Source organism: Stigmatopora argus, chromosome 8, assembly GCF_051989625.1.
Source record: "Stigmatopora argus isolate UIUO_Sarg chromosome 8, RoL_Sarg_1.0, whole genome shotgun sequence".
NCBI classification, from domain to species: domain Eukaryota; kingdom Metazoa; phylum Chordata; class Actinopteri; order Syngnathiformes; family Syngnathidae; genus Stigmatopora; species Stigmatopora argus.
Genome location: NC_135394.1, coordinates 11,972,649 through 11,996,364, shown reverse-complemented (window position 1 = coordinate 11,996,364; position 23,716 = coordinate 11,972,649). Strand labels below are relative to the sequence as shown.

The 23,716-nt window shown below is 40.9% G+C and overlaps 1 protein-coding gene across 2 annotated transcripts in view; it reads left to right on the top strand.

Annotated features, from left to right (window-relative positions):
• LOC144078412 (single-stranded DNA-binding protein 3) overlaps nt 1–23,716 on the top strand; it is a 94,224-nt gene that overhangs the window by 62,930 nt on the left and 7,578 nt on the right. For both annotated transcript variants that reach the window (XM_077606450.1, XM_077606451.1), the window contains exons 5-8: nt 8,586–8,675; nt 20,963–21,046; nt 22,509–22,635; nt 23,063–23,130. In XM_077606450.1, coding sequence (XP_077462576.1) covers nt 8,586–8,675; nt 20,963–21,046; nt 22,509–22,635; nt 23,063–23,130 — 369 coding nt within the window. The remainder of the gene's footprint in view (nt 1–8,585; nt 8,676–20,962; nt 21,047–22,508; nt 22,636–23,062; nt 23,131–23,716) is intronic.

Genomic DNA, 23,716 nt, shown 5'->3' with positions numbered 1-23,716 from the left:
GGTATGGTACCATATTGATGTAGGCCAGGGGTAGGGAACCTATGGCTCGGGAGCCATATGTGGCTCTTCTGATGGGTGCATGTGGCTCTTCGCTAACCTGTGAGATAAAATATGTTTTTAAACCGCTGGTGACAGAGCCGAGTCCCGAATGCACCAATAGGAGCGTCACGTCGGCACTATGGCACTGACAGTACATCTAACTTTAATCATCTTTTTTTAAATTATATTTTTATTAGACTTTTCTGCATGCATATTTTCATTGGTTAGCAACTGCGCAACAGTGCTGTCAAAATAAATCATTTAGTACTTTAAAAGTGGTAAAATGACCCCAAAAAAGTCACATCTCATTTTCACATTTTTACACTAAAATTCTGAGTATGGCTCTCAAAGAAATAAAATTTGAAAATAGGAATTGTTTATGGCTCTATGTTGTCAAAAAGGTTCCCGACCCCTGATGTAGGCCGTAACTGGGCACCTTTCGACAAGATCGGAAAAGGGAGAACAAGCGTAGTAGTAGATAAATTCAGGAACAAAGTCGGAGAATAAATAAGGTAGCTATGGCTAACAAGGTTGCCAGCAACTCTTTTCATTTTTAATAGTCCCGTAGGAGGTCTGGCTGATGAAGTGTTATGTTATTAAATCTTGGCAAAAAGTTGTTGCCGCGGCACGTTTCAGTAGCAAGTTTAGAAATTTGCGTCTGTAGGTTGGATGACACCCTAAACGCAAAGATTCTCTTGGCTGTTGTTTGAATTTATTCGGAAAATGCAGTGGGAATGGAATTCATTCGTTCCAGAGTGGGGGCGATGCCAATCATTCAGTTTGTCTTCGATGTGTTGGCAAGTTTTCCAAGTAATGTTTCAACATTAACTGTCATACAAGTGTAAAATGAGGCCATAGACATTTGACAGCTTAGGCTTTGCCGTTTTTGGAAGCCTATTATTCAATTGCCCGTAGTGTGTTGATTGATATTGGCGCAGCTTGGCAAAATTGTTTTGTTTTTTTCTCTCTCCAACTGCAGTTAAGCGGCAGTTTGAGAACATTTTTGGGCCGTCACAATTCTCCAATGAGCACTCCACTGCAATTTATGGCATCCGTGGAAACAACCTCCAAACTGAATTTATTCTTAACACAATTCTAGCACTCATCGTGAAAAAAAAAAAACTCCCTGAGCAGGTTTTTGTGCGAAAGTGAGGAAAGTTTATCAAAACTGCAAAGCCGTCAAGCGATGGCGAATGATCCTTGGACATAATAGCAGACAGAAGTGTTTCTTGATTAAATTGACTACTTCTTATCCTGTTTAGAATGGCTGTGACTTGGAAACCTAGACTAGACCTGGACTGGTCACCAGTTCATTGCAAACGATACATCAGTAGTAGACTTGATGAAGACATGTTTTATTGAATTGATCAGATGTCAAACTCAAGGTCTGTGGGCCAAATCCAGCCTACCAAATTCTTTTATGTGGCCCACAAAAGGAAATCATGTCCATTTAAATGGCTAAAAGGTCATAAATAGCTGTCACTTAAATAAATGCAGATACTACTTTTTTCGGCTTTTAAACTCCCAAAACTTTTGTCTTTCAAGAAAAAAATAATCATAGTAAAAATATGAACTATGTCAGGAAGCTAATATGGGTGTGTTTGGATGGGAAATAGTCGCCACAACATCAGAAAATTATGCAAAAGGAGGAAATAGAACCATCATTAATTATAAGTCAAATCCAATTTTTTGGGAAGCATAAATCTTCCCAGCATCGGGCAGCCAAAGTGTTAAAAAAATAATTCATAGTGAAGGAGAATAAATATATTTAAAATGTTCATCACATGTAAGAAAAAGAACAATTTACGTAAGTCTTCAGATCAAGCCAATCACTGTATTATAACCATGATCATATTTACCCAGAAACAAAAAGCGATTTACACATTTATTGCTTTTAATAACAATGCATTCCATTTGCTCCCCGTGTCCAAACAGGAACAACGATAAAGGGAACATAACATGGAAATGTGTCGCATACCTAATCAACGCTAAATGCCATTCGCTGTTGCTGGCTAAATGTCATAATGTGAAGGGTCTGAGGGCATATACAGTATTTTCCCAGCAGTAATGTACGTGCATTTGTGACACACTCAAAAATATTTGTGTGTGTGTGTAAACGTGTAGGTGTTATTTATCATGAGGCTTTAGACACTAAATACATTCCTGGTGTTTTTGCTGTCAATCTCAGTACCTTTTGTGGCGCCAACTCTTGTCGTCTGCCGTTCTAGTTTTTGCACTCCTCCACTTTCCCGAGAATTTAGACGACCTGTGGAATTTGGGAGGTTTTTTTTCCTGTAGCGCGGAAGCACGCAACAAGTCGAGTTTGATGCATTTCATTTTTGCACAGTGCAGTGTAGCCACATTTGTATTGTAATGTCCCCCCGCTCATCTCCATGTTTATGATTAGTAGATGTCGGGGTGAAAGTGTGTCTGATGAAATGTGCGCTTGCTCTTTGATTTAAAGGTGCCTACGGGTTGTTTTTCACCCCTGAGGATTTATGCCCAGTAGTCATGTCCCTCATGAACAAGACAACTGAAGTCGCTTTCACACTCAGGCCTTGCAAAATTCGGCCTTTGATTTTTTTTTTTACCCGAGAATTTTCATTTATGCATCACACAGCTAGTTAGAAGTTATTTATACTTGATGTAGTTATCTATACAGTGGTACCTCGACATACGATCTTAATCCGTTCCGGGACTGAGATCGTATGTCGAGCTTTTTGTAACTCCAGCGAACGTTTCCCATTGAAATGAATTAAAAACAAATTAATTCGTTCCAACCCTCTGAAAAAACACCACAAACAGGATATTGGATTGGAAAAAATGTTTTATTTCTTCTAATTCGCCATCTATTAACAAAGTAACACATAACTAGAGGTTTAATAGTAATAAAATGTTTAATCTAACTAAAATTGGGCGTTTCTGGGGGTTTTCCACAACAACGCACTCATAAATGGAACAAAACAAATTTAAATTAACTTGGATTAATATATACAGACACTCAAACATACGTTTAATGTAACTTTACACAAAACTAAATTCTAATTTTGTTTTAATCTTTTTTACCTTCGTTCTGGCCGGGTTAGTTGTTTGCCACGCCTCCACCCTCACGTTCGCTATCGATGGGCTGTTTGCTGTTGTACATATTTCCTTCAAAATATTCCGAAAATGATGCACACAGAAGTCCTCACAATAGGATAACACACGACCACTTGCCAACGAGAAGTAGTCTTGAATGAGCGATTGCGGGAGCTAACAGGCTAAGGAAGGAATAACAGCCTACCCACGTATTGATTGTGGGTAATGAAGTTTTATTCTGAGAAAGGGTGCCATTGACAATCGGTGTTGTGTGCACGAGTATACTTCATTACCCAGAAAGCCCTCTTTTTGCCCGCGCATGCGCGTTGTGCGTTTCCTAGTCGAAACTCGTCTGAATAAATCGTTCAGTGCTCGTAGATATCTGTTTAGACGAAAGAGATGCAGCAAAAAAGACAGTGCGCTACAATGATAAACAGCCTCTCATGTCATGGCCACCTGGCTTGGTCGCATCTCGAAATTTTGATCGTATTGCGGGCGAATTATTCGATCGAAATTTTCGTCGTACCACAAGCTGATCGTAGGTCGAGGTATCACTGTATATATATAGATAGATGGATTTTTGTTGTTGTACACTATTTTAGATGAAGTATGCTAGGTATTTTTAATGTAACAGAAACTTGGCATTTAACTGGTAGACTGCCATTGACTTTGTTTATCATTGTCAATTGCAGGCAATGAGTTAAACCATGAGTGTGCAGACTTTTTATATCCACAGTAAATCGTATTCGCGGTAATATGGCAACCAGATAAAAGTGAATTACAATCTCCTTTCACAACTCAACTAAAATTACTCCTCAGACGGCAGCCAGGCTCAGCCAAGCTTCTCGCAGATACACTTAAAAAGTCAACAAATAACAAATGAAAAATCACCACAGCCGTCCAACTCGGTGCTTTTCATAACTCGTCTAAACGGATGACTTCCTTCCCTCGCCGCGCACCTTTCATCCCGCCACATTTAGCTTGGTCTCTCGCCTCCCAGCGTTCCCTAATTAGCTTCGTTCATGATCTTCAATTAGGCACCGAGCTGCAAATGTATGTTCAACTCATAGCGTGAGGCGCTGGTCCCGATTTGCTCTTGGTGCCACTCGGTGCCTAATGAGGGTGTGAAAGGGCACGGGGTGAGCGAGTGGGAGTGTATGTTGGGATCACATCGGCGCGTGTGTGTGATTAAAGAGCAGGGCCAGCAGGGGGGACCGGTGCGAGAAAGGGTCACGTTTGTGAACAGCGGGCCATCGGCAACCTATGGTCGTTAACTAGCAACGCTGCTAATAAAGGACCTGTGTGTACGTTTGATTGAGTGTGTACGAAAACTGTTGATTTCCTCGCTTAGTTCTTCAGTAAATGTAAGATATTTATCATTCAGTAGTCGCCCCAGCTCTGATGTTCATGGAGCCCAAGGTACTTACTTTCGTGTCAGGATTTTTTTTTTTCGTGTTCTTCGGGGCTTGGATCTCCGACCCACTTTAATATGAGATTCGTTGCACAAGAAAGACAAGTTTCCACTACTTTTTTTGCTCTGCTGGAATCCTTTCACTCAACTATGTCACTGGTTTCAATGATGCAGAGGCAAACCGTTACATAAATGATTTGTATTGCTCAATTTCAATAGTGTAGAATACTCTTAGACAATGTTCCCTCTAAGCTGCGCGCGTGCGCAATTGCGCACTACTCTCGTCTTCTCTGCGCACAGCAAATCATATGGAGCGCACAAAATAAAATCCCTTTTTTTTTTTTTTTGCTGTGAGGCCGACGCGCAAACCACTCATCCGCCGGGCCGCCCATTCATAGATATTAATCATTACATTTTATTATTACTAAATCATTTATGTGTAGTAGACATACACCTGCTTATGGCAGGTGTGATACTGGTGTCTGCCCATAGGGAGCAATGATGATGTTGCTCACACCGGTCAGTGTGCTCAGGGAGGTTGTCTTTCTGCCCAGACAAACAAAAAATTAGAGGGAACACTGCTCTTAGACAAAGTTCTATCCTTTAATGAATGTGTAAAAACTCTTCATAGTGGAATTTGATGCTAGCCAAACAGCCTAGACAACTCGCAGATTTAGTTAATACCTTTGTGTATGAAAATCTTTAAAAAGTTGACTCAACATTCTTAACTAGAATCCATCCAAAAATCACATTACTGATGATACAGGGCAGCCATTTGAACTGCTTTGCAAAAGTTATTGAACGTGACTTACCCTCCACACACGCTATTTGAACATCTCTTCGCCCAAAACATAAATCCATTGGCTTCCCACAGAGCGCCACAATAGCTCACCTGCATTCTACGCATCTTGTGTTGTGTACCATTCCCTGCAGTCGACCGTCCTGATCAATATCAAGTTTACTGGCAAGCAGCCTTGTCGTGATTCCCGCTCTTATCTCCTCATGTGAATGTATGTCTGTAATTATTTCCTCAGCCCCGCTAGTATTTTAAAAAAGCGGGGCATAGCATGGCTAACTGAGAGTGTCTACGTTCTTTTCCACATCGCAACGCTCACTCTCCGGCACGTCTGCTTATCGCGTTGGGATCGCCCCAAATGACAGACCACTTGTGGTTGAGGGAAGAGGAGGTGAAGGAGTGTCATGACAGAAGGTCTCCAGGAAAGGAACAGTGGCGATGACGGTATAGATGAGGAATTCCCGGCCCGCTACGTGAGGTTACGGAAGACGAAAATGAGCAATGTTAACCATTACGTTTGGAGATGGAAAAAAAAAACCACACCAGCCGTGTTTAGGAGGCACGCAGGTAGTCGTAGTCGCGTGTCGTCTGCTTGTTGGGAAGCAGATAACGGCGGATCCATTACTCCCTGGAAGCGGCGGTCTGATCCCCGTGCAGATACAGACACATTCAGTGTCTAAGGGCCATCCATCCTGGCAGGCAAAGTAGCCATTGGCACACAGCTGAAGAGCTTCACAAAGCAAAGGGCCAATGGAGAGCGCCCCCTACCCGCTGTTGTTAGAGAGAACCGTCAAATGCGGACTGCAGACGGAACTGTCTGTTTTCCCACTTTTAACCCTAAATGAGACAGAGTTGTGGAAGCGTTATCCTCTTCTGACCTCAATGTCTCACATCAGAGTGTGAACGTGTGAACTCAACAAATTCTTTGTTATTGAAAAAAAGTACAGAAAGTTTACTTTTTGTCAGATAAGTGGGCACATAATCCAATGGAACGTTTTTTGGGGGGCTCTTTATTGGTAACTCATGTTTAAGGGTTTTTAATCTTTAAAAAGAAACTCATACCAAAACGATTCTGAATTTAAGTATCGAAACCTTTAAAGTAGAAAGCATGAGTGTCAAACTGATCTGGCCCGCCAATGTAATTTTGTTTGGCCCGCAGAAGTGAATCAATCATTTTCATTGGCTAAAAGGACATTTGAAGAAATGTAGTTCTCAATGAACAATCGAGGAATACAGAAATCCTGGAATTATTACTGTAATTTTTCCCTTTTTTTAATTAGAAAATGAAAGGACAATATATTTCTCGCCTTTTTTATTGAAGAACAAAAGATTAAAATTAAAAAAATGCTAAACTGTTTTTTCCTTTGTGTTTTAATTAAACATTTAAAATGATTTAATTCTTGTCCATTTAAAAAATTAAGTAAAAATTATTTTTTACATATTTCAAATTATTTCATTCTTGTCCTGAGGTGACTGACTAAGGGCAGGAAAAGAGCAGGCCAAAAGGGAAGAAAGACTGTGGAAAATAATACAGCAGCTTTTCAGAACAGATGTCCCTCCCTTTCAGACGCTTCCTCCTATGTTTATTAGTGCGGTTGTACGTGGTTCTGTCTGCAAGAAAACAAGAGGCGATAACGGTGGACAACGGCAGATCCGTTTGACTCTATCTCTCTTTTCTTTTTACTTCCCTTCTTCATTTTCATCCCCCCCACCCTTGTTCTCTCCCTCGCTCTTCCTCCACCAGTCCGGCCATGCTGTTGATTGACGGCCTGAGGGTTTTAATGGGCACTGGAGTGCAGGAGCTGAGGTCGGGGTTGTCATGGCAACTAGGAGAAGGGGGCCGCTTGCTGCTGCTGCTGCTGCTGCTTCGGCTTCACCTGCGTAGTGTGTGCAGCTTTGTACACTTCTTGCACATACATGCTCAGGCTGACAGTCGGTCTCAAATAGTGAAGCTCTAGAACCTTTTAGTTCTCTTTGGAAGCATTAGCAGGCAGCATTTTTACTTTTTTTACCCATTTTTTTTCACCCTTCTGTTGCAGATCACGTATGTTTTTTAGGGAGCGGTCCACTTTCCGGCTCCCCCGAAACTGCTGATAATTAAGCGCTTTATTAGGGCCGGGTCGAGGTTAGCGGAGTGTCATGTATCGGGCTGTTTTTCGAAGAGAACATGAAATTAAGTGACTCATTCCGCTAAAGCAGATTCTGTTATTTGACGTCACGACGTGTCCAAGACAAACTTGCGGGAAATATAATGGGATGTGACGTGCTTCGGTAAATAGCCTGAAGAATAGAGACCAATTGGGTAGTGTTACCCAAGACAAAAGAAGGCAAAACATTTTTGAACCGAGAACCAGCCAAACAAACTCTTTGTTTTTCGAGGTATTTCTTTTGTTGTTCAAAGTTAAATACAATTGAACTAAACGAAATATGTTGAAGCCATTGTAACATATTGGAGAGTTTGAACATTTACTTGTTTTTATAAAATACAAAGAAGTGTCCGACCATTTCAAAACAATATTGGATTGGATTGGATAACTTTATTCATCCCGTATTCGGGAAATTTCGTTGTCACAGTAGCAAGAAGGTGAGGATGGGAATAGGAAAGGCATTTTAGACATAAATAGATAGGTAATAAGTAAGTTAATAAATAAATACATGAATAAATATATAAATAAATAAGCGTGTTGCTGATATATATATATATATATATATATATATATATATATATATATATATATATATATATATATATATATATATATATATACACACACATATATACACATACACACACATATATACACATAGATGTACATATGCATGCATACGGTAGGTCTTAACACTCAGCCATTTGTTTTGTTAAAGATAGCTTGTTTGCGACCATACTTGCAATAAAGTCTTATGGACGAGTCGGGGTTGATTTTTACGACGCATTCACACCGGGAAAGTCTATCAATGGCTTTCTTTGATTCGAACTAAAGTACAATTTTTGGTTTGATGCGGTTCCCTCTCACACTGCAATTGTGGCAATAGTTCCAGAATTTGACAACAAATTCAAACGTGTGCAAACATCGTTCAATCATTGGACAAAAATGTCTGGGCGGGGATTCATCGTAAAATACGGAGGTACAAAAAATATAACAAGTAAGCCACATGGGATGGAGGTCACAATTCTGTCTTGTTTCTTTTCATCTTGCCGTACGTTAAAGAATCAACTTTGTCGTTCCATGTCTCAACGTATGCACTTTGTGTTTCTTCCAGAGTGCGGCGGCCGCTCCCAGTCCAGTGATGGGCAACATGCCGCCCAACGACGGCATGCCGGGGGGACCCATCCCACCGGGATTCTTTCAAGTAAGAACCATTTCAAGTAACAACAATTTCTCCATAGAAAGCATTCTTTCCTGATTTCTTCTCAAATCACCATTATTTATTTCCTTGAAAATGTCAGCCTCTACTTATTATCCAATGAAACAAACCTCTACCCCCTCCCTTAAAGCCACCCTTCTGTCTCCTCCCCCCTTTTTTAGCCTCTTTAGTCGTCCTAATCCCTGTCCAGATGTGCGCCCTTCTCTGTCCCACTGCCCCCCACCCATATGCCACACGGTCCGCTTGTTGACTCCTCGTGCACTTTTGTAGCCTTTTCCCTTCGTTTTGTAGCCTAAATAGCCACCGCGGCGTCTAGTGTGTCAGGGTAGGTGGACAGAGAGGCGACTGTTCTCCCCGGTTTGTGTTGCTTCACTAATTCCTCCCGTCATCGCCGTTCTCTGAAGGCTTTCTGCCGGGTTTCGCACACACACGCTGTCCCTACTTTGCACACACGCAATCCTTTTGCGGCACGCTTTACTTTGACCCACATCCAATTAGTTTCAGGATTTCTTTCGTAACACGGTCATCTGTTAGGTAGGTGTCATCTTTGAATTGTTGGCTTAACTAATACATGATCGCAAGTGGACTAGCATTCATATTTCCTGGCCATTCTTGTCAAGATGGTGTCCTTGAGTACAACTTGAATGGTTCATTCGGTAATGATGAATGATGGCAAACACGCGTTAATCGTCTTTTGTCGTGTTCTAAATAGCATGCATAAATAGAGTAATGTTCAAATGGGTGGTCTAGATCCTTTTCTATGTAAACATCATTTTATCTAGCAGTGACAGTTTTTAAGGACATTTATTTATGTTGAAATTTATTTCCCGTTCAAGTTGTCTTGACTGTATTTCGTATCACACTTTTATCAGACACTCATTTTGATAATCGACTGCCATTGTCAGCCCGAGACATCCAATCCGATTTGACTGGGAGGGCTGGCAGTAAATGATGGAACCATCTAGCAGGGGTGTCAGACTCGGGTTGGTTCGCGGGTCGCGGTAACGTCAACTCGATTTCATGTGGGCCGGACCATTTTAGATATAATATTTAGATTTTTTTTTAATAAATGGATTTAAAGAACTGGATTAAAAGCCCTGAATACTCAGTTTTTTATAGATCTAAAACAATGTTTATTTTAGCTTTTTTTATATATATTTTTTAGATTTTACAAAATGATTTTTTAACTAAAAACACAGAAAAAATGGATTAAAAAATTACAATTATTGATTTAAAAAAGGGAAATCAGGAAATTTAATATACATCTATACTCTTCATTTTAATTTGATCCTAAAACAGAAAGTCGGCACTCATGATTTACTTTCCCGGGCCACACAAAATGATGCGGTGGGCCAGATTTGGTCCCCGGGCCGCCACTTTGACACATGTGATCTATGATATTGAAAGATGAGCTTTTATAGCCAGTCCTTTGTTAATGGCAGGCAAACATAAATAAAATTGACATTCAAATAAATCATTAATATCATTCTATTGAGTCATTCCCTTCCATTCTCAAAGAAAACATCCCCTAAATTAAATTAAAACGAATAAAGAAAATTAAAAATAAATTGAAGCTATAAGACGTTATTAGTGTATCGTGTCATTGTTAAATAATTGTAGCCATCCTTCATTCTAAAATGTAACTGTGAGAACAAGAGAACAAACGCACCTTTGGAATATTTCGGTATACGTGCGTACCGTGTGCAACATTGCAATTTGCATGCATATCCGTGCGCTGAAGGATGTGAGATGTGCGTGCGTGTCGGGGTCGCGCGGAATGTTAATGATGTATGAGCGCTGCGCAGGCAGGGAGAAAGCTATCTGGTGGCGTTGCGTGAGTGACACGCCGTTCCATAAATAGAAGCCGCGAGCATGACAGACAGACAGACAGACGGACTGGCGGAAAGACAGACAGACAGCCAGACAGACAGACTTGCAGGATGGCAGAGGGGATGCAAGGAGGAACAAGAGGAATGGATGGATTTATTTCAAGCGTGACCACATTCTACTTTCTCCTCTTTCACTCTCCTACTAGAACATGCGGACAGAACAGCGGACACATCAATTAGACACACACGCTTCTGTTGGTATTTGTAAATAAGCTTAGTGTCACTTGATAATAATGTTAGTTCCTAATTTGTTTCTGGGCACAATACTTAAGTACCGTCTTTTTGGCACTATAAAGAGCATCTTCATTCAATGATCTATCTTCCCTATCTTCAAATTTGTTTCATATATACGGTACACCTGATTATAAGACCCCGTTCTGGTGGTGGTAGTGGTGGTAGTGTTGGTAGTAGTAGTAGGAGTAGTAGAAAGGGATTGTGTTGTACATCTTGTGGGAGCTGTAGTAGTAGTGGTAGTAGTGGTAGTAGTTGTAGTAGTGGTAGTAGTGGTAGTAGTGGTAGTCGTGGTAGTAGTGGTAGTCGTGGTCGTCGTGGTAGTAGTGGTGGTATTGGTGGTAGTGGTGGTAGTTAGTAGTGGTAGTAGTGGTAGTAGTGGTAGTAGTGAGTTGTGTTATAGCTCCATGAGATGCAGCTGTAGTAGTAGTGGTAGTAGTGAGTTGTGTTATAGCTCCATGAGATGCAGCTGTAGTAGTAGTAGTAGTATTAGGAGGTTGTGTTATACATCCAAATGGAGCTGTAGCAGTTGCTATCATAGTAATTGTTAGGGGTTTTGTTGCGCATCCACTAGAGGGAGGTGTAGTAGTAGTAGTAGTGAGTTGTGTTATAGATCCATGAGATGCAGCTGTAGTAGTATTAGGAGGTTGTGTTATACATCCACTAAATGGAGCTGTAGTAGTTGCTATCGTAGTAGTTGTTAGGGGTTGTGTTATGCATCCACTAGAGGGAGCTGTAGTAGTAGTTGTAGTACTAGTAGTAGTAGTAGTGAGTTGTGTTATAGACCCATGAGAGGCAGCTATAGTAGTAGTATTAGGAGGTTGTGTTCTACATCCACTAAACGGAGCTGTAGTAGTTGCTATCGTAGTAATTGTTGGGTTGTGTTGTGCATCCACTAGAGGGAGCTTTAGTAGTAGCAGTAGTAGTAGTGAGTTGTGTTATAGATCCATGAGATGCAGTGGTAGTAGTAGTATTAGGAGGTTGTGTTATACATCCACTAAATTGAGCTGTAGTAGTTTCAATAGTAGCAATTGTTAGGGGGTTGTGTTATGCATCCATTTGATGGAGCTGTAGTAGTATGTAATGAGTTGGCTTGTGCAAGTAAAAGTTTTCCATTTCATAAAAAAGCTGGGATTCTTGTTTCACGCACCCCTTGGCCATTTGTTTTTCTTTCCTTCTAATTTCCGATAAAGAAAAACGGAAAGTGAGTCTATTTCCATTTTTTGAGAAATGGAAAACAAGCCGTTATCTGTTGTTCCATTATGAGTTAATTTAACAGAAGTGTGGAAATAGTATACGGCCATTATTTGTTTGACGCACACAAAATATGATAGTCGAGGAGAAATGCAGTTTTCAGGAGTGTTAACACGGGTTTTCAAAATTGTAGCGCTAGCTAATATTAGCACCCAAGGGTCAGCAAAACCCCGCCTCAGAATAAAAAAATCTTGATTAAAGATCATGTAAAGATGATTTTCCGATTTTTCAATGACCAATGACGAAATGGGAAACAGAAGACGATCGATTATTTTTTTTTGTTGACACGCGTGAAGCAATACACGGAAATTGACTTGTTTTCAGTTTTTTTCTCTCCAAATTTAGAAGAAAAAACGAATCGCTGTAAGGTACACCACCAAAATCTTTCGCGCAAAATCGGTGCTGACGTCAAATCCAAAGAGATGCAACACAGCCACCTACGGGTGTCCGCTTGTTATTACAACCACAAATTGGAATTTCACAAAGGAGGGCTGGTTGCATTTCATCGTCATTGACGCCAATGAATGTCCAATCTAGTTGAAAAAGGCCAACTCTCTCTTGTCAGATTGTACTTTGAAATTAAATCAGTTGTGGTCAAGATTCTTACGTTTGATCCATTTGACGACGACATAAGCAGTCCAAAATCAACCCCGAAAATTGTCCGAAAACAAAAGGAGAGATTGATTGTCGCACACATGAAGTTAATGCTCCCTGCTCCTCTTAAAAGTTCCAAATTTCAGCCACCCACACTCCTGCGCAGTAGCTTGAGTATGACATAGCTGAAACTGGAGCTGAAAGCGTACACGCTGCATTCCTGGCTAGCTGACATTGACTCCCTAGTGAACTAATGGCTGCTGCGGTTGCCAGCTTTTCGCACGACTCTCGCTTTGCAAAGAGGAGAGTACTTTTCCTCAGATTCTTCTTAAACTCTCACTTGATCCGTCCAAACATTGGGGGACGCCAGGCTTTGCTGCGAAACGACTTGTTTTCTCACACACGGCGACTCGCCGCCAAATTTTCTTACTCGCCGTCCCCGCTGCGCTGGCGAGGTAATTAACTCGGGCGACCCTACCTTTGTTTGCGGGTGAGGGGCAGAGGTGGTACCAGCCCCCCGGCTGCATGCAAACCGTTGATAGATGAGATGCGCAAAGAGAAAATAAGACAAGGAGAGGACGCCGGGATCCAAACAGTGTACGCGTCAGGTATATAAACCCCCTCCGCTCCCCACCCGGGCGCAAAGTCCATCACTGCTGCATCACGGCCCTCTGGGGAGGACAGGCAGAGGGGAGATGGTGAGGAGGGGGGAGCAAATTAATGATAGCAGCAGCAGAAGGAGAGCACACAAAGGCATCGGGAGACTTTTTTGCACAAGTCTTTTTAGTAGGTATGGGCATTATTATCGATTAATTGATCTGGAAGAATTCTCTTGATGGTGTCCACAGTTAAATGAGCTAACGTTAGCCCCCGTGTGTGGCACTTGGATTAGTTAAAAGGAGAAAGAACTCAACCCTGGTCACCATTTCACGTAAATAGCCTATCCCAGCCAGCTATGGGGACACCGTGAACTGGTGGCCAACCAATCGTAGGGTACAAGGAGACGGACAACCACTCACGCGAACACCCATACACTGGGTCAATTTAGTGTTCAAATAGTCTACACTGCATGTTTTGGGGATGTGGGAGGAAACCAGAGCACTCGGAGAAAACCCACGCAAGCCCGGGGATAAATATGTTTTTTTTTAAATTAAATAAATAGGAAACTAAATGCTATTGAGAGTCTTAAAAAGTCTGGTTTGGGACAGTTTAGTACAGGGGTGTCAGACTCGGGTTGATTCGCGGGCCGCGTTAACGTCAACTCGATTTCATGCGGGCCGGACCATTTTAGATATAATATTTAGATATTTTTTTTATAAATGGATTTAAAAGAACTGGATTAAAAGCCCTGAATATTCAGTTTTTCTATAGATCTAAAACAAATGTTTATTTTAGCTTTTTTTAAATATATTTTTAGATTTTACAAAATGATTTTTGAACTAAAAACACAGAAGAAATTGATTAAAAAATTACAATTATTGATTTAAAAGGGGGAAAATCAGGAAATGTAATATACATCTATACTCTTCATTTTAATTTGATCCTAAAACAGAGAATCGGCACTCATGATTTACTTTCCCGGGCCACACAAAATGATGCGGCGGGCCAGATTTGGCCCCCAGGCCGCCACTTTGACACATGTGGTTTAGTATGAAATTAGATTCATAATAGTACTTCAGTCACTTCCTACCTCAACAGCACATTAAAATGAGTCATTTTGCGCAAAGAATATAAGAATATGAACACTTATGTTGCCAGTTTACATGTTGTTGTTGCGGCGCACTGCGATTGGCTGGCCTCCGATTCGGGGCGTCCCCCGCCTGGTGCCCGTAGTTAGCTGGGATATGCTCCAGCACCCCCTGCAACCCTTGTGTGGACCAGAAGATGAATGATTGTGTTCGGAGCACTGTTTATTTTCAAATCATTGCTAAAAGAGTGAAAGCACCACAACCCAGATGGTAATTAACATTAGCATTGAGGTAGCGCACCGAAAGGTCAAGTCGTGCTTGTTTGAAATCCACAAGGTGTAATTTTCTTTGTTGTTTATTTTGACAGTAACCTTTAGCGGAGGGACCATAAACAGCTTGAAGCGTCTTTTTGGAGAAATGCTTCTCTCTCTGCCAAACTGATGCATGTTGGGAAGTGTTTTTAGTTCACGGCCACCGTAGTGCTCATATTTCCAAAATGGCAGAACAAAAAAAAATCAGCTAAACAATGTAACTGAATAACGGAAAACTATACTTTATAGGTGAAGTCATTGTTCCGACTTTATTTTCAATATATGGATTATTTCTTGTCAATAAATATATATTTTCAGTCAATGTGAAATGCCACATCAGCCAATCAAGTACATGTAGGAATCCAATATTCATTCATTCATTTTCCCAAGCGCTTATCCTCACGAGGGTCGTGGGGGGTGCTTGAGCTTTTCCTTGCTAACTAAGGGGCCAATTGAATGTGGGAGGAAATCAGAGTATCTGGAGAAAAGCTACGCAAGCCCAGGGAGAACATGTAAACATACCAGGGATCGAACCCTCGACCAATGTTCCCTCTAAGCTGCGCGCGTGCGCAATTGCGCACTACACTCGTCTTCTCTGCGCACAGAAAATCATATGGAGCGTACAAAATAAAATCCCTTTTTTTTTTTTGGGCTGAACCACTCATCCGCCGGGCCGCCCATTCATAGATATTAATCATTACATGTTATTATTACTAAATCATTTATGTGTAGTAGACATACACCTGCTTATGGCAGGTGTGATACTGGTGTGCCCATAGCGAGCAATGATGATGTTGCTCACACCGGTACTCGGTGTGCTCAGGGAGGTTGTCTTTCTGCCCAGACAAACAAAAAATTAGAGAGAACATTTCCCTCGACCCTAGAATTGCGAGGCCGACGCGCTAACCACTCGTGCACCGTGCCGCCCGGAATCCAATATTAAAGGATAAATTGGGGTTATTCATCAGGAGCTCAATAAAAAACCTGGATGACATCAGTTCAAATAATCTCCTGGTAATTCCTACATGTGGTTGATCCTTTAACTCCAGTCAAACACCTCAGAGACGTGTCAGGGAGGGGCGGCGCCGCTGTCTGGACCACAATGGCGTGTTCCTCTTGCCAAAAATGTAAAAACGTGATCCAAGTGTCAAGAGCAGAAGCACACAGGTAATTGCCGCGCTTCCGGGATGAAACCCAACGAGAGGATTAATTTTGATGACACATTTAAGAACAAGCGGCGCAAATATCAAAGGCAAATTCAAGGAGGCGGTTCAAAGCGGATACGTGGCCAACATGTGGCGAATTAGAGAGACACCTGCTTTCTTCCCCAAAAAAGTAAAAGGCACGTGAGTACACGTGCACGACAAAGTTGGATTCAATGTTATTTATTGGTTGCGAGTCGGAATCATAGCGTGGTTACATTTGGAATTGTTTAGGATTTCTGTGTTTTCAATGTAGATCGACTTTTTGGAATTTTGGAATTTGTGGAATGGAAAAAAATGATTGCAGTTGAGCTTTTATTTGAAACGTAGATATTTTAGTTGGAAAGTGAAGGGCCCAAAGTTGGCCGGGATACGCTCCAGCACCACCACGAATGACCCTTGTGAGGATAAGCGTAATGGAAAATGAATTGATGAATATGTTGCAACATGAAGATTTTAGGAACAAAATAAATGTAAAAAGAAATACAAAATACATTTGCTATAGAACTGAAATTCTCGACTTACCAGTATTTGAGAAAACAAAAACAATCACTAAAGAATGTGATTTCTGAAGAAATTGTTGGCCTTTATAGAAAACATCGATTTCATATATTAAAGGTTTGTCAGAATTTGAAGAAATAAACAATGGGGGTTAAAATAGTTAATAATAAATATTATTGAAATGTAAGATTTGGAGAAATTTAAATAGATAACAATTACAAAATACTTTTTTTTTTTTTAAATGACCAGTTCAGTACTTTTTGCTTTCCTGGTCATGATATTTTTAAATTCAAGAAAATATATGACTCCTTATACATCAAGTGGCTAGCACATATCCCTCACTTAATAAAAAAAAAGTTTCATTTCCACGTTCTTCTTCGCCGTTTTCTGCAGTCCAAACACACTCCAAGTTCTCCAAAACGTGCTAATTTAGTGTAGACAATACACCATCTCAGCTATTAAACTTCAGGAAAACCTACCCAATCCAAATTTTGAGAGAGGAAAAAAAAGGTGAAAAATGAGCCAAAATGTTGTCAGTGGCTTCAACATGAAAACCCACAGAGGATTGAAACCACACTTGACTCTTATCGGTGCTGGTTGTCTTGCCACAAAAGTGACATGTAGCCATTTTTCCTCGGGGATTCCAAAGAATGACAGACACTTGAAATATTTTCTTAGGATGCACTTGATCGTGTTGAAAGTAAACATCGACTTTAACGATTTTGCCTGAGAAGTCCGTTGACATTTCTTTTGCTTTTGCCCTCCTCAGCATTGGACGATCATCTAGCCGAGAACATTAATATTGACCACTTTATTCTTATTAAGTTTAAAACGCTGTGAACCAACCTTTTGCTTTTAATACTATGGTGAGTTAATGACTAATTTCACCAATTCTCTGGCAATTTCTGATGTTACAAAGTCTGCCACGATTCAATTTTGATTGACGTACTTTTACTTAACAGGGCTACCTCATCAAAAACGATTAAATACAGTAACTTGGAATAGAGAGTACACACAAGGAAATTGGCCTCATGATGTTTCACAAAGTCACATAGGGAAAGAAAAGTAGCATGAACAGCCTTCATGAGAAAGATCGTTGGTAAAAGTATGCAATCCAAATGCAATCCAAATGCTATCCAATCCAATCCAAATTGCAAAATTTGAAGAAGTCTGATAATGAAGAAAGTAACGTTTAAACACAAAAGAAGACAGCACATTTTAGCACAGCCATTTTATGACCTTTTTATACCCATGCACATAGCAACGGATGGACTTTCAAAGGTGAAATTACTGATGTCATAATAAAAGAGCAGTCAACTTTGATGGGCTAAAATCATCATCTAGAAAGAGTGGCTTTTTGGTTTTACACGGCACAAAATGGATTCTTTGGAATGGATTTTTTTTCAATTTATTAAACAAAATTCTCTCCTCAGATTCACATGATCAAGATTTAGTTTTCCCCCATTTAACCCGCTATAAGGACATCCAATCATGCATCCATCGACCTATACTGTGGCCAGTTTACATCAGACCCCTTCTAATGCACGTTTCGGGTTTCAGACATGTCTCGAACCCAGAACTTTCCCACTTCTCAATGGCGGGCGGCGCTACCCAATTGACCCGAGCGACTCGCCGCCTTTCCATCATGCTTAATGTCTCTCAGTCAGCCCTGATAGCATGTTGTCATCTTGTCACCGTGCTATATATATTGTCAGCTAGCCGGAGAGCTCTGTGGAATGTTAGTAAGGAGTGACAATGTGCGTGTGTGTGTGTGTGTGCGGGCTGTTCCTCCTGGCTTTGTTTGTTGTGTTCAGTGATGCAGGCTGCTTTGTATTCTCACTCTGCGCGTGTGTTTGCGTGTGTATGTGTGTGCGTCTTCCTCCTGCCGACTGCAGCGACACACTGCCCTCTAGCGGCGCCCTAACCCAAAACCAACGACTGCGGGTCTTAAGCGGAAAGGAGTGTTGGGAAGGCGAGGGGGCTGTGTTGATGCTTTTGTGGTCCCGTGCCAAGCTGTTATCTCCTTAGCCGGCTAGAAAATGATTTTATTAATTGCTTCATTTAACGCTCCCGGTGCCCCCCACCCCAGCCCCCTCCACTGCTGGCCGCTGCTATCCAAACACACACACATACACAGTTTTGGCCCGTGTACACCTCTGTGACAGTTGAAGTGTTCTTTCTCTGCGGGGACCCACGGAGGGAACGGCGCGGTCATAAAGGCCGTACGCCGACCCATTCACATGTAATGGCAGGAAGGCCCGCCGAGAACCGGCCACTGTGTTCCATTACGGAGCAAGAGTATGTGAGCGCCAGCTATTTTTCATGCTTTAGGGGCATGGCTCTGTTTACACAGAGTCAAGCCAACCCAACACTATACCCCCATTTTCGGGGACAGAACGCAAGCTGTCTTAATGCACTGTATTTTCCGCACTATAAGGCGCGGCTATAAAACTTCCAATTTTCTCAGTGCACCTTTTAATCCCTTGCACCTTATATAGGGATTAATATTGGCTAATTATTGTATGAATTCCTCTTATAAATCCATGCACCTTATATATGGATCAATCATTGTATGAAATGAAATGAAAAAAAAATGGCTGAGTGTTAAGACCTACCGTATGCATGCATGTACATTTATGTGTATGTATGTATATATGTGCTAACCAACACGCTTATTTATTTATATATTTATTCATGTATTTATTTATTAACTTACTTATTAACTATCTATTTATGTCTAAAATGCCTTTCCTATTCCTGCATCTATATTCTATATGTCCGATACTGTGAAAATAGGGTACACGGTCGATTGGTCGCCGGTCTTTTGGTCGCCCGGAAGGTTATTGATAATTACAATTTAAATCGTTGCTCAAATTCTCTAAATACAAACTGCGAATGACTATTTAGTCATACTTAATGCCCTAGTAATTATTAGGGTAAAGAAAAGCTCCAAATTTCCCGGACTTTTATTGTTTTTTGTTGGAGAACTTGTTAAGACCCTGACGGATGTAGCTTCTTAAAGGGACAACCCATGTACATACAAACTCTTATACACTCACGTCGGCTCAATGAAACTGCTCATGGCCATTGTTGGCTTTTATTGATGCGTAGACCATGTTGTTTTACCTTGTTTTGTCGCCGGTCTTTTGGTCGCCCGTTGTCGCGGTCCGGGCGACCAAAAGACTGGCGACCAATCGACCGCACACGGAAAATAGTCGGTATAAAGACATAACTCGTCTCAAACTAAATGATGACAGCATCTTTTTCATCAAAGTGTCCTTGTTAACCAGCATTTCCATTTAAATGCACGCACCTCCCATTAGAATTTCAAACAGCACTATAATGAGGATTGTGAAACACGTGCGTGTGTGCTCATGGCATTACCCGCAAGAGGTACCCCAACAAACGGTGATTTTTAGCAGTAGAATAGCTCCTTCCCAGGGTGAATTATTGAAGGGGAGTGTTGAAGCCAGGCATGAAGCAGGAAAATGTCAACGCCGCTTCCTCCTCCTAAGTGAGGAAAAGTAGCCCATGCGAGTATATAGAGAAGACGCTGCATCTGGGTCAGTGCAGCCGGACCCTGCAGGGGTGTCTTGTTAGACACACAGAAGCGCTCACACACTGGCTGGACGGCTGCTTTGGCAACAACTACAATAACCTCGGAGGTCAGACGGAGCTCGAGCTGCATTAGCCCCAGCGTGAACCTGCTGAGAGACAGAGTGGGCTAGGACAGCAGGTGTTAACCACCCCAAAACACACACGTACGCACACACACATCGACGACTCATTACAGTGCCAACACGTCCAGACCCCGCCGCATGTCTGACTAAACTAACATTTTCAGAACAGGGAGATGGATTTCAGGCCAGCTGAGTGCTGTTTGTCTGCTTAATAAGAGGCTTTTCCATTTTCACGCTGGTGTGAAACTCAACATGGTTAGGCGAGAGGAAGTGATCTTTTTCAAGTTTTGTTTATTTTTATTTTTTTTTAAGGAAATGTACACTAAATGAACTCATTCAGGGTCATAAGGTGTGGATGTGATTGATAATGACAACATGTGCTATCAAAGGTGGATAGATTAATTGAAGCTTTTGAAAGAAAATATTCACATGATTAAAAAACAAGAGTAAATCAGATGTCACATCATTTTGTGTGGCCCGAGAAAGTTTATTGCTAAAATTACATTTAAATATATTCAGATAATTTTTTTTTTTTTTTCAAAATTAAAAGTGAAAACGATGTTTAGCACCCCCCCTTTTTGTGGCCGTTTTAATGAAATAAAAACATTTAAAAATAATGTGTGTTTCCCATTTGTTTGTTAATATATTTTTTTTAAAGCATAGTTACTGCTTATTCTCTTTTTAAATCTAAATTTTAACCCCCAAAATACAAATAAAAACAAAAAAATGACTGTTTTTCATCCTTTTGAATTGAAATAAGCACAAAATCAGACTGAAAAGCAAATATTTACTACTAAGAGGCTCAAAAATAAGGACTAACCCTAAAATGCTGACAGCAAAAAAAACCTCTGTAGTCCATCTAAGCTATAGTTTATATTTAGTCTTGATTTTTATTGACATGGCCATGTGTGTTCTTCTGCAGGGTCCCCCAGGATCTCAGCCCTCCCCTCATACGCAGCCTCCCCCACACAACCCCAGCAATCCCATGATGGGCCCTCACGGACAGGTAATACACACACACACACACACACGCACACACACTTCCTCATTCACACACTTACTCTGTGGCTGGCTCGGGACTAGACGCATACAGGACGGCGTGCCGGATGAATAATTTAGCAGCGGCAGGCCGGGCTGGAAGGGGCGGAGATGCATGTGGAGGGGCTTCTTCCCCTCGGCCAGGCGCTCACCATCCCGGAGTCCATCAGAGAAGCATTAATATTGCAGCACGGCTTGCCAACGGCACGTCTACTCGCCCGTAAACCCACCACAAGTTGGCCGGGGAGGAGAAAAATGGGGGAAAAAACTGTTGTAATAAGTCAAAATGGCGTCACATCACTTCAGGTCATCCTAAAATTGATTATTTGAAGAAAAAAATATACCTGACACTCAAGCACTGTCTGTCAATTTGTATTAGCTTACTTACGCTTACATTTTGGTGGTATTTTAATAGTCTAATGACGACGATGGCAGTCAGAGTTAACTGAAAATGGGTCCAACCTTTGGAATTTCAGCCTCTCAACAGTAAATGCTCTGTTTTCTTGAGTGCTTCATGAAAGCTGACTGATTGATTACACTTGTGTGCGATCAAAATAAGACATTTGCAAACATCGCCTTTGAATGAAAAACATGACCGCACGTAAGAATTTGCGTGAATATTAAACAAGTTTCAAAATTTTAATTTTCTGTGAAAATTGGGTAGAAGAAATCAATCTTAAAACAGCCGATAAAGAAGGATCATCGATCAGGATAATCTGTGAGGGCGATTCGTCAATCTGGCATTTGATGACTTTAATCGAATTTGGAGGAAAATGCTCATATTCTTATCAATGGTTTGCATGTACAAAGTAGATCTCTTAATATACCTCCTAACAATCAAGGAAAATACAGAACCCAAAATTAGGTACATGTCTTTAGTTGAGGAATGAGATTAAATATATCAAGGACTATGTAAAAAAAATCATTTATTTTTGCCACTGTTAAATGGACATTAAATAAAGTGTCCAGTGAAAAATGCGTTAATGTTGCATGTTTTCCATATTTGTATTCAGAGTTTATTTCACTGTGAAGTCAGTCACGTTTTTACGCAAAGTCACTGAGCCACACAAAATTCCGAGTGCTACTTACTTATACTCCTCTGTTTTTTAGCCTTCAATCGCCTGCCTCTTTCTCTTCCTATTACATATTTCTGCCTGACTGTTTTCTATCGTCTCCTCCTTTTATATTTGTCTTAGCCTTCATCCTAATGCCTTTCCTGAGGTCTTACTTTTCACCCAGAAGTACATCTTTGCTTAGGCATGTCCTAAAACTTGCCAACACTCAATGGCAACAATATCATTGTTCTGCATTACACTAGCTCCCTCTGTTGTCTGAGAATATAATTGTCAAGTGCCTTTTAGCTACAAATCTGCATGAAAGAGGATATTATAATGCTAATAACAATGACTATTTCTCACCCTATTTCGCAGCCCTTCATGTCGCCACGGTACCCCGGTGGTCCGAGACCAGCACTCCGCATGCCAAACCAGCCCCCCGGGAGCATCCCCGGATCACAACCTCTCCTGCCAAACAGCTTGGACCCAACCAGACCTCAAGGTACTTAGTAAATTACAATTACCAAACATCCATTAGGGCGCGAGTGTCCAAATCAGTCCTCAAGGGCCGCAGTGGGTGCAGGTTTTCATTCCAACCGATGATGAGGATACAGTTTTGGAACGGAAATTTGCATTTGTGGAATAGTTTGCACATCCCTGCATAAGGGGTATTGTGTTTCTTTTTCTTTCTCGCAGTTTTGTAATTACAACTGACACAGAAAAAAATGGAAAAACATCCAAAAATGCCATGTTGACTGACTAAAAAGAATTAGTAGCCGTCATAGTAGCTGTTTATGTTGTTGTAACCGACAGGCTGTTATTTAAAAATTGAAAATGTGTGAGTTCAACAAAGGTTTTCTGTCAAGATTCCAATTCAAGAACTACTTTGGTCATTTTAACAAAGGTTGTTTCTTTGTCTGTCTGCACAGGACATCCAAACATGGGTGGTCCGATGAGAATGAATCCCCCCCGAGGAATGGGAGGCATGGGCCCACAGGTACAAAATATTGAATTACAACGAGTACAAGTTATATTGCCCACAACTAATATCTATCTAAAGTGAATTCCTTTGTATTGTCAGAAATGTAACTAAAATTTGGCAGCCATTCTTGGCCATGAACATAAAAATAAATTAAAGTGTACCAAGCAGGTTCATTGCTACTAAAGCTCAAATATGAACATCCCGTCATAATAAAAAACATTTTTACCGTACATAAAATGGACCCGGTATTGACCTTTAGAAGACTTGACTAGTTTTTAGCAAGAAATGACCACATTAATGTAGATTATACTGTAAAAATCTCTGGTCCTAGTATAGAGCCTTGGGGAACACCACCATTCATGTGTTGTCCTCAGTATTCAAGCACCAAGCCATACATTCATTAGCTCACCCCACTCCTTCCATTTGTAGCTTAAAGGGGCAGACCACACCTAAAATAAAGAACCTTAATGTGAAAGATCAATTGTCTGTTAGCCCTTATGGCACATTCCTGGAAATACAGTTTTTATTTAACTTTTCCCCCCACTATTACATATAAAAATGAAATGATCTGTTTTTCCAATTCATAAAACAAGATTCTTTT